Here is a 15,593-nt window from a genome sequence, read left to right as displayed (position 1 = left end):
TCCTGCCTGCTGGGGCTGTATTAGAAGACGCTGCTGTTTGTTTTTCAAATACCCAATGTCCATAAAGACAGAAAAATCATTATTACTTGTTTAGTTTCACGGCGGCAGCATGGCCGCCGGCTACTTCCAGGTTGTGCGCTCGGCAAACTAACTTAACTCCATGCCAATGTGAATAGTTCATACTATCCACGTTGGCATGGAGTTGATTTTCAATAGCGTAGCGAGCCACCGAGCCCGCAGTGTGGGCGAGTGAAGCGAGCCCCGCAAGGGGACTCAGACGCACGGCCATGCTGCCGCCGAGAAACTGAACAAGTACCAAATCATTGGAACCTGAATGCAAGTGAACATTTTTGAACTATTCGAGTCCTTGGCTTGAACCACTACTGTTCTTTTAGTTGACTGAGTTATTCCTAGAATATAACAATGTTAGAATTTCTTAACCCTTTGAGTGCCAACATCTGTGTGAGATGTTCAAAATATCTGCTAACAATGCCAGCTTCACTCACATTTGTTATATAAATTCAAATAAAAAAATGTGTGAACAAAGATTGTATTTCCTTTATAAGGTGAACATTACAGGTCATTATGATGAATATAAATGTTTGCTTGGCAATTTTCACACCTATTTTGATAAATTCACTTGGCACTCAATGGGTGAATCAAGATATTCAGAGTGAATATTGAACCCTGCTTTAAGCACACGTGATTACATTTGGCTATAAGTACTTAAGCTTTGTCTCTGTGGTTTTATTGGGCACCAGAGATGTAACTAGGTATAATGGTGCCCTCAGCAAGAGTATGTCATTTTTCCTTCTTATAGTAATGCCCCTTACACATTATGCAACACACCATAATGACTATTACACTTTATGCCACTGACACCATTTTATGTCCCACACACAGATTCCCTTTACAAATGATGCCCCCCAGTAAGGCTTCTTATTACTTGTTGCCAGGGGTTTAATGGCAAAGGATGCAGCCTGCTTTCACAGCAGTTCCGGGTAATGCTGTACACGCAGTGGCATAGTTATAAATGTTGCTTCTACACATAATGCCCCCTATGTTGCCACTTCCACACATGATGCTCCAACCAGTGCTGCCTACACACATAGTGCTCCAACCAGTGCCGCCTACACACATAGTGCTCCAACCAGTGCCGCCTACACACATAGTGCTCCAACTAGTGCCGCCTACACACATAGTGCTCCAACTAGTGCCGCCTACACACACAGTGCTCCAACTGGTGCGGCCTACACACATAAAGCTCCAACTGGTGCCGCCTACACGCATAATGCTCCAATTGGTGCCGCCTTCACACCTTATGCGCTTTCTAGTGCCGCTAACACACATAAGGTTCCCCCTGAAGTTCCGTCTACCTACATGCTCATTGCCAGGAGTGTTACATGCAGGTGTCAGAGGGGGTGACATGCAGGTTCCAAGGGAATGCGAGTGCTTCTGGGATCTGCACTCCCCTGACAGACGCTAAGGGTGCAGAAGAACTTCTAGCGTCTGTCTCCAACAAGGTGGCGGCCATTTTTGGAGCCCCTGTGGTTCAGAATCCCACCTGCCCACTTGTAGGTCAGAAACCCTCTCTCTCCCCTGCTGGAGCTATCAAGCACACTGAAAAGCATTATTCCATTTCAAATTGAAAGTAAAAATGGAAAGACATATATAAAGGTCCATACACACTGGGCGACTATGCCCAGCGTGTATGGACAACAATGATGAAAGGTGCTCAGTGTGCCCGGCGCCAACGGAGGGGGAGGACGGCGTTGCATAGCCGTCCTCAAAGCCTTTCCCTGCGATGATGCGGGAGCGCGCAGCAGCGTTTACCGCTCATCGCTGGGGCATACACACTGGGTGGCTTTGAGCTGAAAGCCGCTCAAACAGGTGGTTTTGAGCGGCTTTCAGCTCAGTCGCCCAGTGTGTATGGGCCTTAATACTGCACACATAATTTGCTGCAATTTAATTTCTTCTCCTTTTATTTTTATATTCTCCAAAATGCTTCTCTTTTAATATACTTTGGACCCACTACACTTCTAATAAATTCCCTATTTAATTGCATGCTTTGCTTGTAGTATAAAGGTCAATTTGTAAATGGGATTTGGAAGGTGTGGTTCGCATGAGGAACTATTTATTGTTTCGTTTTTATTACTATTTATAAAATGTTTTTGTGCTTGGATAAGCTACAGAGCTTTAGTTTCCAGTGTCCTTGTAACGTATCCAGTGCCTGGCTGAGTGAGAGTATAATAGTGTGCCGAGTGCAGCTAGCTACGTTAGGGGACGTGGCACACTTATACAGTCCATTTTGACATATGCCGGCAGTAACCAATAAATGTGAAAACTTTGTGGCAACATTTTGAGCATCGTCCGTGTCCACATGTTTCAACCCGCAGTTTTCTGATTATCGGGAAACTGCGCACACGTGCAGGACCCGTTCTGAGCATGTGCAGAACAAGTATTATGATCGCATCTCAGAAATTCTAATGTCTGTCTGATTGACAAGGAGTGGCGAGCAGCTTCGCATATACGATCCATGCTGAATGAGGGACATAGAAAGGAAAGAGGGAACATGATAGACATTTTCAAAAGCATTTCTGGTTTTCACTAGGTCCAGGAGGGAAACCTGTGCCGTGAGCTGGGCTAAAGAACGCTACCTTTGCTTTAATCATGAGGTCTGTTTTTCTCTCCAGGAGATAATATTGTAACTGTTTCTGTTTTTCCAGTATCAAGTATGAAAGTGGATACATTGCCAAAGGAATTAGACCTTATGAAGATGAACAATTCTGGAGACATGTGTCAGAATGGCCCTCAACCTCATTATTCAGAACATGTCAGAATGGCAGCACCCCCAGGTGTGGATGGTTTCAATGACAACCTATCGGAGTCTAGTACTGAGTGCCTAGTTCATAGAAAAGAAGCTTTGCAGTCGTTGAAGCTAAGCCTTCATATGCAGGAAACTGACCTGTGTAAGCACATCTCTTTCTGGAGAGCATTTCCATCTATCGCTTTCCACTACTAACCTTTCTTGCATAATGCGCATGTGATGTTTCTGTTTGAAACTCCAACTTAAATCTCACTCTAAACTGTAGTAACAATGGTTTTCTGTACTTTTTATTTTTTGGTGGGAGGATGATCTCGTACTTTCTCAGTAACATTTTTGCTCGGTCTTTGTTAGAATGACTGAATTATTAAACATATATATTTATTCGATTAAAGCTAAATCTAGACCAGTGACGTGCATTTTGTCTAAATATAAATTGCCGATCCATAGATTTTCAACACAGATGAAATGGGAAAGCTGTTACAGGAAGCACTATTTAAGAATAGCAGTTGTTAAGTGTTCTAAATCAAATAGAATGAATCCATTGTATTTTTTAATCCGAATACAATTTGTCAATCTAATTCTTAACTAATCAGGCGTCCAATAAGGTTGTCTGTCATTAAGCTTCTCTGCAATTTCTTATTCATGTTTTCCAATAAGATTTGTCCTGTAAGCATGTGCATTGTGTAAATGCTCTTGTACCACTTCTGAAACATTCTTACATTCTTCTTGCTTGTCTAGTCTTTCCTGCTGTGCTTTTTGCATTGTGCATGTTAAAGAGCTCCAGGTCTAAGGACACTCTCTTGCATGGTATTACTCCCTGACTGGGTGAACCGTTCTTGCTGATTTCTGTTTTCCCTTTAGCCTTCAGTGATGCTCCCCTTCCACCTGAGCGAGAGGAGCAAATCCGTATTCAGGCAAGGCGGCGGTTGGAGGAGCAGCTAAAGCAGTACAGATCCAAGCGTCATCAGCAGAGGGTGAGTAGAGATGATCACTAGTCATTTTCTCTAAACCCGGTTTTACGTGCTTCATGTTCTGCCTGTAGCTCAGCTTAATAAATAAAATAACTGATTTGCATTCTCTAAAATTTCTTTCATACTTTCCTATTTCCTTTGTGAGCGCAGGCATATGAACTACTGTAGGACACAGAAATGGTGAGTATTACCTGGCTCGCTCTGGATTACAGAGAAGAGGTTTCACTGAAATGGTAAAAGAAAAGTAAAAAATAAACAAATTAAAACTACTTTCTATAAGGTGATCCTAATCTGTTTTGTCCATGTGGCTATGAAGGGTGCTCTTGGTCTCGATTTGCTCCATTTTAAAGGTATATGCAAAAAAGATTCAACCTGTGGCCCTCCAGATGTTGTGGAACTACATGTCCCATCATGCTCTGACTGTTTTGGCATGCTCTTATAGGAAAAAATGTGGCAATGTTTGGAACATGTGGTTTCACAACATCTGGAGGGCCACAGGTTGAAGACCCATATGTTAATCAATATCACTTATGAAATATGAAGACCTGTATAAAATACAAAAAAGTCAGGGATGAAATAGCATTAGGTGGATACATACCTTCCGGTGGCGGGACATGGTTTGCGGCAAATTTTTGGGGCGTGTCCTGTACTCACGGCGCTGTTTTCGCCACGGTGGGGTCTTGCCCAGCAGCTGCTGGCCAGCCCCTGTGCCTGCAAGAATAGATGCTGTGCACATGCGCATAGCGTCTAATCACAGGCTACAGGGGGGACTCCCAACACCCCCCACCCCCCCCCCCACACTGCGGGACACTGCCGGCGGCGGGAGGGAATTGGGAATGTCCCAAAATATCGGGACGTTCCCGCGATAAGCGGGACAGTTGGGAGGTATGTGGATATAAGACTGCATACCCCACTCACATTTCATTCATATATAATACACATATCACGGTATGTTTTGAAATCCCGGGATATAAGGTAAATTGTATTTGCGACGTGTCAGGTATTAGTACTCCTATATTGGTGTCTTTGGGATTACAGTATATACACGGACCTTCTGATTTTGTAGCCAAATTTTTTATTTTATTTAAACCAATAACAATAAAATCTCCAAGTCATATAGGTTAATATGGATATAAGGAGATCTCCCTGCACTTCACACACGAAACAGCCTTATCTGGATAGGCTTGGTGTCTGTAGTGAAAGGCTGGTAACAGTGGCGTAACTAGATACCTGTGGCCCCATAGCAAAAGTTTGTAAGGGCCCCTATTTATCACCTAATGCTGAAAAATGTATACAGCATATGATACTTTGACAGGCAAAGTGGGCCCCTCTCAGCTCTGGGCCCCATAGCAGCTGCACCTATGGTAGTTGCGTCCTTGCTGGTAACCTTACCTTATTATGTGTGAAGTGCAGGGAGATCTCATATCCATATTAACGTGTATGATTGCACCATTTTTATGTAAATTTGTAGATTTTATTGGTATAAATAAAAAAAAATTGTCTACAAAATCAGAAGGTCCGTGTATGTAAGAATTACCAATACCTGGCACATCATGAGTAAGAGTACGTCTTACCTTATCTCCCCAGATTTCAGAAGATACTTTGCTATATCTGCTCTATATGAATGAGATGTGAGTGGGGTATGCAGTCATATATTCACCTATTGATATTTCATCCATGAGGTTTTTTTTTGTATTTTATACGGGCTTTCATATTTCATAAGTGATATAGATTAACACATCAAATCTTTTTTGCATATACCTTTTGAAAAGGAGCAAATCGAGACCAAGAGTATCCTTCATAACCAGATGGACAAAACGAACTAGGATTACCATATACAAAGGAAGTCTTTTTTTGCTTTTCTTTCACCATTTGAGTAAATCCACTTCGCTGTAATCCAAGGAGAGCCTTGCCCAGTAATACTCACCATTTCCGTGTCACATTTATGTATTTTTTTATTTTTGAGAGTGCAAGGTTAGACATGGTGTTAACATACCACGAGCAGATCTCTCTAGCAGCGCTCTATGTTCTCTGAACCCATTCTTCCATGTGAATTACTGTGGTGCTACACATAGCATCCCTATTTCCCTTTACTGGGCAGGGAGAAGAATGTAGGAGCAGTCTTTCATCCAAACATGAGAAATTGCTTGTGGTGCTATCTGTACAGTACATTCACATAGTCCAGAATGACCGTGGGTCTGGTAATAAAATAGAATAATGTATGAAAGCTTGAAGAGAGATAACGTGAGGGGAGATACAGTACCAAACAGTTGGCTTCTATTTTACAGACACTGGGCTGGACGTAAGGACGCCCGAGTTTGGAAGCCATGCGGGATGCCGGTCGATCTCTGACTTTATTTTCAAAGGTGTAATCACTTACAAGGCATTGTTTTACCTTGTAAGTGATTGCCACTTTAAAAAAAAAAAAAGGCCGCTCTCAGACGACATTACATCCCGACCTATGTTTGAAACTTGACAGTTAGGGGCTGATTGGTTGGCACATTATCTCTTTCCACTTATAATAATCCGAGCCCCGATATCACTGTAATGTCCCATTTTGATTCTTACATATTGCCCAGCACTTTACAGTGAAGATATAATTCAGTGTAACTTTCATTCTGTAACTTTCTTGCTGTCTCTCTGTAACTATCGTACTTTCTTCTCTTGCTTTTCCTGTGTTTTGGCGCTTTTTTTTTTCTTTCTCTCTTATATGAATCTTTTACTATCCTTAAATCTACAAAATAAAACTTCAATAATGAACATAATTTTAGCTTTTTTTCTATATTTCACTTTTTATTTATTTTTTAATTCTATTCTGTCCCCCTACTGATGTGATCTTTTTGTTTTCTATTTCTCGTGTAGTCTAGCCAGTCCACGCCTAAAAGCCGTCCCTCAAGCACTTTGGATCCCGAACTTATGTACAATCCAGATAATCTTCCTCGGGCAAGCACTGTTGCAATGACCAAGGAGTATTCCTTCTTGCGCACAAGTGTCCCACGGGGGCCAAAGCTGGGTAGCCTGGGTCTGCCTTCATCTTCCAAGGAGAAGAAATCTTCAAAATCGTCAAAGTCTTCCAGCAAGATACGTTCATTAGCAGATTATCGAACAGAATCTTCAGAACCCGATAATCCCAGTGTAGGCTATTCAGATTTCTCCCCTGGTTCCCTAAAGTCCAATGGAGGAAGCCTGACCTCTGTGGTGTCAGAAATTAGTATGGAAGGAGTACAGCGACCAGACAATACAATATGTTTTCCTGACACGAGCTCAGAATTGGATGGAAGTGAATTGGGAATTAGACTTGATGGAAATGAGAGCGATAGCTCTACTCAAAGCAGTGTTTCTGCTGGCCAAGGATCTTACCTGATTTCGGTGGCTCCCAGAAGGGAAGAGGATTACATTGTGAATGGTCAGAGCATGGCTCTAGAGGATGTGGGACAGTATCCTTCACTAAGAGATGTCTTACAAGCTGCTGCTGCAGAGCAACATGCTCATGAACCTGAGGGGAATGGTGAACCTAGAAGCAGAAGAGACAGCATTTCAAGCAGGTATACATTGTTAATCTAACTGCAATGGTTTTCCTGATCTCCTTCAGATTTAACTTTTTGTATCAGCAGGCATTTCTAAGGTATGAGATCCTCGCTCATTGATCTTAACATCTCTCACATTTCAGTGCTGTGTTCTTGCTGAGATATTTGTTTTTTTAATTCAAAAGAGATGTTAAGGAATACATGTTATTGGACAAATTAAAGAGAGACGTCCCTATTTACCAATATATCTGAGAAGCATTTCTCAATCATGGTCCTCAGGATCCCTAAAGCTGGTTAGATATTGGCCATCCATATGAATGGCAGATATATCTCTGGTCCATCAACCAGTGTGTTCCAGCGTTAGCATTGTAGCAAAGCTGATGGCCAATATCTCTAAAGATCTATCAGTGCAGTGGGAACGAGCGTTCCCTCACAGCCTGTACACTTGCTACACAAGCCGGCAGTGATTGACAGCCCACTTAGTGTGTGCAGAACACACTGCCCGGTCAGTCTAGAGATATATCTGCAGATAGGTTGATCTACAGGTATAACATTAGGTGTGTACCCACACACATCCATAACATTATTAAAAACAACAACAAAAAAATGGCACGAAAACATGATATTTCATCCCACCAACTTCACATTAGACGACCAGAAGTAAAAAACAAACAAATGAATAGCGCACCCGACCATCCCTTCAAGACATTGGGTGTGCGTATCTGTAAGGTGTGAAAAAACTGACACCCAAATAAAACATTTTAAATACCCCCCCAATATATGCAATCTGTGATATAAAAAAAAAGGGATAAAATGGGCGTGATAATTAAGTCCAACTACAACAGATTAGACGTCTAATGATAAAACAATTAAGCCTATGGTGAACCACTGGAACCATGGGGTATTGCAGGTCCTCTGACTGGGCACCAAGGAGTTAAACTTCTGGAGTGCAGCTGGGAGAGGCTTCTCCTCATTAATACCCATCCTGCCCCAGGCCAGTCAGTTTTTTTCCCCTTGGTGCCTCAGGAAAAGGGCATGTTTTTAGTAGCAGGGCATTTTATCCCTGATTTAAACGTATTTTTTTACTTTCAGTTTCTGCTGCAGGCGCTGTGTAGTCACAGTCTGCCGGAGCAGTGTGACAGCCACGCTGTGCTGGGTCTCTGACCTCCATGGCCAGAAGCCCCAGCATCTCCACAGGCATCGGGGGAGCCGCGGAAGCACAAGAAGGCTTCTACCAGGTAAGCGGAGTCCCGTTTCCAGGCTCCAGCATACCTTCAGCGGCAAACCGACAGCGGTGGTCCCGGCAGCGAGTTACCGATTACTCTGTCTCCCCTCTAGGCCACCAGGGCTGATCTTTTTAGGTCCTTTTGGCATATAGCTCTAGTGCATGGCTCCAGACGGGGGTTATTTTGTGAGAGGCCTGTAGTTCCACCCACAACCTCAGCACGGGTCTCTACCTGTAGCAACCCACCCTGGGTGACATCACTCCTGCCTTTCTCCCTCTCCTTCCTTCTCGTGGTGGCCATTTCACACAGCATGTTGGTCAGCCACTGAACTGGCAATTAAGGCTCTGTTGTCACCTAACCCGCAACCCCACTAATTTGGGGATATCTCTGGTAGAGTTTTTGCTCTTTTATTAGGTATACTCTGTTACCTTACAGTTTATTACTGTGGTAGGCTCACAGATGCTGATACCAGAGCCACTTATTCATATTTGTGTGTCTCCCGATTTGTGTGTGTGTGTGTGTGTGTGTGATTTTGTCTTTGTACCCTTTTTTTCTTTGGGTGTCATGACTTCCAGGGGGCATTCTCAAAAGGGTAAAGGAAACTCTGCACTGCGTGTTTACACATATACCACGTGCAATGAAAATTTTTCTTGCACTACCAGAGACCATGGTGGAGTTTCTGGTTGCTGTGCAGATGCGCCATGTGAATCCCTGCCCCCATCGCGCTGTGCAGGCTGAGTCTGAATGGGCTTCTAATCTGACACCGGCCATGCGAGATTTCACTGCCACACTGGCACCCCCTAGACCGTCGCAGTCGGTCACCATAGCAGATACACTTTTACCCCAGTCTGCCCCTTAGCCAGCTTGGGTTCAGTGGTTGGCGCAATCTGTGCAGGTTTCTTCAAATGTGCAGCAATCTCTTGTAAGAAAGCGGAAACACCGGGCTAGATCTTTCAGGATCTTAGCTATGTCAGACGATACAAACACTGAAGGTTCCTTATAGGAACAGGGATCCACTGGGGAGGAGGAGTAAGAAGACGAGGATGCCACTGAGCAGGTCAAGCCTTGTGAGGAGCATATGACACCTCCCATGAATGCACATACCTCACGTCTAGTCCTTTCTTCCACGCTTCCCATACCTGATGTGACTTCCCTTTCAAAAACCTACAGACAAGAAGATTGAACAATTCCTCAAAGGAATTTACTCTAATGCGGGGGCGGCTATTCATCCTGCTACTGCAGCGCTTGGGTGATGATATTCGTAGATGACATCCAGGAAACAAATACCTATCTTGATGAGGCTACATTAGACTCTGTTATCTTCGCATCTAAGACCTCGGCTGCCTCTGTTGCGGCCAGACATGCCTTATGGAGCCACTTTTGGCATGCTGATAGCAAATCCAAGAGTACATGGGAGGCTTCTCAGGGGAGGTTCTTTTTGGTACCGAGCTCGATAAAATTGTAGCTACCGCTGCTGCATCAAAAACAGCCTTCTTGTCCTCTGCGTCACTGAAACAAAGAACATCAGGGTTTCGTTCCTTTCGTCCCCAAGGGATGGCAAGTGGCCAGCCCTTCTCTTGCTTCCAGCCCACTCAGTCAAACCCACAAAAGTCTAAGGGCCACCAGCCCTGGTCGGGCCTTCGCCAAGCCCCCAAGCATCCTGAGAAGCCTGCAGTTTGATGTCAGTCCTACGGTGGGGGGTTTTCTACTTCTTTTTGCAGACATTTGGGTGGTTACCACTTAAGACAACTGGATATTATTTCAAGGGGGGTACTGTCTGTCTTTTAAAGGGTGTTTCCCTAATCAATTTTTTTCAAAAGGGCGTCTTGCAGGTGCCGAATAGCCTTTGGCTCTTCGCAAGGCAATTCTCTCTCTCATCGTTGCAGGGGTCATAGAAACAGTCCCATTGCTACAAAGGGGAGCCGTATTTTTTTCAAACCTCTTCCTTGTCCTTTTGCCCCATCCTAAACCTGCGTACTCTGAATCGCTTTCTCTGGGTCTCCAAATTCAGGATGGAATACCTGAGGTCCATTTTTCAGGTGCTCTGAAAAAATGTCTTCCTAGCCACTGGATGTGCAGTATGCATACCTGCATATTACGATTTGGAAGGACCATCCGTGTTTTCTCACAACACCATTATCAGTTCCATGCATTACCATTTGGCCTGTCGACTGCTCCATGTGTTTTTACGAAGATGATGGTGGTAATGAATGCTCATCTGCGATTTACAGGGTGTCAGAATCCTGCCCTGGATGACCACCTCCTGATGGCGGACTCTCCGACCACACTTCAAAGTCACATTCAGTTGATTCTGTCGGTTTCCCAGGCACCCGGGTGGTTGATAAACTGAAAGTCCAGCCTTGTTCCAACAGATGATCCACCTGGGAGCTTTGTTGGACACCCATCCTCAAAAGGTCTTCCTCCTAGCCGACAAGCTCAAGTCTCTTCAGGCATTGGTCCAAAAGGTCTTAGCCCACAGCACACTGGGTGGGTCCCCTGCTACATCGCCATGCGGTGAAAGTATAGTCCAACAACACCACCGCACATTAACCACCAAGGAGGAACCTGCAGTCGGGTGGCAATGCATGAGGTGTCTCAAGTGCTATGCTGGGCAGAGAAGTTCCTTCTCACAATCTCGGCAGTGTACATTCCTGGCCTTCTCCACTGGGAAGCAGATTACTTGAGCAGGCAGGATATCCACTCGTCAGAGTGGTCCCTTCACCCAGAAGTGTTTCACCAGTGCGATGGGGTCAGCCCCAGATCAACCACAAGCTTCCTCGTTAGAGAGCATGCAGAAGAGACCCTAGAGCTTTTCTAATCGGCGCCCTGGCGGTCCCGTGGCCATTTCCATAATCACGCAGTACTCTGTTCTCATTAGGATTATCTCCCCAAAGTGGTCTCCAGTTTCCACATAAATCAGGAGATTGTTGTCCTGGCCTTTTTGCCTTCCGGTTCTTCACCTGATGATTTGGCTGTAGTTACTTTAGAGTGTTGTGCGTGCGTTATGCCTGTTCAATGAACCAAGTCACTATGAAAAACAGATTCCTTGTTTGTCCTATATGACTACCATAAGAATGGCTGGCCAGCCTTAAAACAAACCATTGCATGGTGTATCAGAATGGCCATTCATCACGCCTATAGGAGACTGGTAAGTCAGTTCCGATCTCAGTTAGAACCCATTCTTCTCACTCGGTAGGAGCGTCCTGGGCAGCGTGCCGGGGTGCTTCTGTGAATCAGATCCGCTAAGCCGCTACCTGGTCTTCGGTACATACGTTTATCTATTTTTACAGTTTTTACTTCTTCGCCAGCCCTGATGCAGTGTTCGGCAGGGGAATCTTCAGTGCAATTTGTAGCGTTCCCACCCTTGAGGGACTGGTCCACCATAGACTGAAAGAAAAAACAGGATTTTTGGTCTTACCTGTTAAATCTGTTTTTCTGAAGCCATGGTGGACCACTGGATGCCCACCCTTCACTCTTCTCTGCTGAGTTTGTGTTTATCTCTGTCTGGTCTTCCTCAAGATTATTGTATGGGTCTGCTTCTCCTTTTCCTGTTCCTTGGTCTTTGTAAGTAAACTGACTGGCCTGGGGCAGGATAGGTATTGGGGAGGAGGAGCTTCTCCCAGCTGCACTCCAGAAGTTTAACTCCTTGGTGCCCGGTCAGAGAATCTGCAATACCCCATGGTTCCAGTGGTCCACTATTGCTCAGGGTTGCCGACCCTCCCGGAATTCCCGGGAGTCTCCCGAAAATCGGGTCCCCCTCCCGGCCCCCCGGAAGGGTGGGCAACCCTCCCAGAATCTGGGGGACCCCCCCTGAGCCCCCCCGAATCGCGGCATGTAAATGCCGCAATCCGCGGGTCTCAGAGGAGGGGGCGGAGCTAAAATGGCACAATCGTGTCATTTTAGCCCCTCCATGGAGATCAGTAATTTCTCCTATTTCCCGTAATGGGGGCGGGGCTTAATGTCGTCACAGTCAAGCCCCGCCCCCTGACCAGGTAAGGAAAGTCTCCTCTCTGGGCTTCTCCCAGAGAGGAGCATTTAAAAGTCGGCAACCCTGCTATTGCTTCAGAAGAACAGATTTAACAGGTAAGACCAAAAATCCTGTTTTCTCAAAAGAGATCAGATGCGTGAATTTGAAAGGTGGGAAAAAATGACACCCAAAAATAAACATTTGATTACCCCCCTCCATGTTACATGTGGGCATGTTTAGATTTATAGAGAGCAAATTATGTAATGAGATTCAAACTGTTAGGATTTTCATGTGTGTTGGATAGGGCCTGAACAAAGGACACACAGGTGTGCCAAGCATCCATTGGATGGGCATAAAGAAGCGTCTTTTACTGTATAAAGTTAACTGTATGAAATAATAAACAACATGTTACAGGCTATGTTTAGAATTCAATTAATTGTCAACAGCATTCCAATTGATGCTCATTTAGAGTGCAAGCCTGCGCCGGCATTTCTGCTTTCAATCCCCATAAACTGGGAAGCAGAAATGTGTGGAAACAAGTGACCCGATTTTGCATCTAGCCCAGCGCTTTGGTCAGGTTTAGCTGTTTTACGCAGTTAAACACCATTTAAAACTATTTGCTTGTATCCCCCCCAATCTCCTGTCACTTTAGATGGGTGATTGGTTATGTAATAGCAATGGAATCGCCCCCAATGTCTGAGACTAATGACACGGGTATATTTTTTGTGTTGGATAATGTTTTAGAGTACTTGTCAACGCATGAAAATCCGATGTGATGCTACACGTATTCCTGCTCTTCTTAATGGGAAATATTTTCACTGCACTGTATTTTGTGTCAGGATTTTAACATCCCATTAACCCATGCATTATAATACGTATACTGTAATACTAGTGTGACAAGCATGTGTGTTTTGTTCTGTAGTGTGTCTATGGAGAGCTCCATTGCTGGGACTAATGATGAACTACTTCAAGTCATCAAGGAAAAGATGAGACTGGAAGGACAGCTGGAATCACTAACAGCAGAAGCCAGCCAGGTGACAACACCGGTCTTTGTCAGGGAATAGCGACTCATTGTGCAATTTAGGAACCTCTTCAGTCTTTTACATTCTGTATAATCTATATAAATACACTTGAAATTACAGACAAAAAGCCATAAATTATATGGAAACTTTATTAGTTTTTCCTCATTCTTAGGTTGGTATTCATTCATTAGGTTGACACTGTTTAGATTAACAGTGTGTCAACACATGAAAAGGGCAGCATGATCAAATGTTAACATGAACAAAGTTGACATAGAAAAAGGTTGACATGAGTTTTGCATGCTTTATTATATATTTCTTGTAAACCAAATTGTTCATGCTTTACCATCCCAGTGAGCATAGGTGGACAATAACATAGTATACCAAGCGCCGTCAGGCACCGTGGCCAAAGCTTGGCGAGCACAGCGGTACACTTATATGGTGTATGTCGACATTTTCATTGTGTCGACCTTTTGACCATGCCAACTTTTTCATGTGTCGACCTAATGACCCATACCCCTTAGGTTTGTACTGCTCTGTGCATCAGTGTACAAATTGAATGTCCCAAATGTTTCAGTAGAGGTCTATTATCCATAATTTCATCTGCATGGACCAAACCATTCACAAAAGATTTTCCCAATCCACCAATCTGTGTCCATACATTGCAGATATTTTTCGGTTGTATTCAGATATATTTGTATCCAAGATCACATCTGCAATTCAAAGGGCTCTACTACAACAGGAAATATGTACCTAATAATGGTCAGAGCTGTTCAGCACCATATGATCTGTTCAGGCTAAAGAAAAGTAAATTAAAAAGAACACGTGGAAATCCCCATCACTGGACCTCTGATCTGGTATCAGAAAACAAACCGGGGGATAATGCCAAAGCGGGAAGGACACAGCATGGGGTCCCCCTGCCATCACATTAACCAGCCCCAAGCTGATCAGCCCAGGGTGAGAACCCAAAAATAAAATGAGGTCCTGATGGCACCTGTAATCAATCTGTGAAGAAAATATTAACATGATGACAGGACACTAGGATTTATTACATCATTGAACACGTCTGCATGTGGTGGGTGGCGGTCTGTTTATCCTCTTTTGCATGGTGACCACACCCCTTTGAGCTATTGTGAAAGTTCTTCAATTGTATTTTTTCCATTGGTAGTTCATGCTATAGGGCACATAGGGCCCAGCGGCGCTGCACGGCGCTAAACATCTGCAATCTCTAGAATTTTCTGGGTTTGCCAGTCTGAAAAATTCTCAGGATTACCACTGTAGGGATTAAGTGTTGTTTTTTTTTTTTTTTAAGTTCTTGGCCATAAAGTGTTATCCACCCAATGTGCATTCTTTGCCATGTTCTTAGGATCCAGAATGTATATAACTGTTTCATCCTTTCTGCTTGAATAAATTGGTGGACCATTTTGTTATTTTGTTTTAAGGTTTACCAAAGTTAAATACAGATGTTTCTGATACTTAAACCTTCAACAGACCTTCTTTCTGGTTCTGTTCTGTTCTATGGGGCATGTTTAGAAATAGGAGTGTCCAGAAGAATGGGGAATTTAGTAGAGGGATATACTTGTAAATTTTTATGTAAGTAAGATAATTGTATGCTAATTTTGTTTTACCTTCGTTGTGTTTTTAAGGTGACACAGTAAATTGAACAAATTTTTATATAATTATTTTCTGTAAAGGCAATGAAAGAAAAGACTGAGCTACAAGCCCAACTGGCAGCAGTAAGTACCAGACTTCAAGCTGAGGTTACGGAAAGCTTGGCCAGCCAGCAGAAGCAAGGCTCCCTGAACTCTGAAGTTGTAGCTCTAAAGAAGTCATGCTTGGATCTAGAGAGGGCGATGGCAGATCTTCAGAGCAGCTTGGAGGCAAAGAATGGCAGCTTGGCTTCATTAAGCAATGACTTGCAAGTTGCAGAAGAACAGTATCAACGACTAATGAGCAAAGTAGAGGAATTGCAAAGAACAATTATTCAGAAGGATAACACTGGTGAGTTTATTTGTATATATACTTTATACTGACCATACATTGACCATACACAGGG

At 43.8% G+C, this 15,593-nt stretch overlaps 1 protein-coding gene across 3 annotated transcripts in view; it reads left to right on the top strand.

Annotated features, from left to right (window-relative positions):
* GOLGA3 (golgin A3) overlaps window positions 1–15,593 on the top strand; it is a 39,448-nt gene that overhangs the window by 6,946 nt on the left and 16,909 nt on the right. The window contains exons 3-7 of one of the 3 annotated variants that reach the window (XM_083149878.1): window positions 2,727–2,855; window positions 3,689–3,801; window positions 6,661–7,343; window positions 13,441–13,552; window positions 15,232–15,538. In XM_083149878.1, the coding sequence (XP_083006004.1) occupies window positions 2,727–2,855; window positions 3,689–3,801; window positions 6,661–7,343; window positions 13,441–13,552; window positions 15,232–15,538 (1,344 nt within the window). Of the gene's footprint in view, window positions 1–2,726; window positions 2,970–3,688; window positions 3,802–5,308; window positions 5,430–6,660; window positions 7,344–13,440; window positions 13,553–15,231; window positions 15,539–15,593 lie in introns of those variants that run through there. The other 2 variants (XM_083149870.1, XM_083149887.1) reach the window with 2 other exon arrangements.

Source organism: Crinia signifera, chromosome 1 (assembly GCF_055691185.1).
Source record: "Crinia signifera chromosome 1, ASM5569118v1, whole genome shotgun sequence".
Classification (NCBI taxonomy): domain Eukaryota; kingdom Metazoa; phylum Chordata; class Amphibia; order Anura; family Myobatrachidae; genus Crinia; species Crinia signifera.
This window is presented reverse-complemented; position numbering and strand designations above follow the sequence as displayed.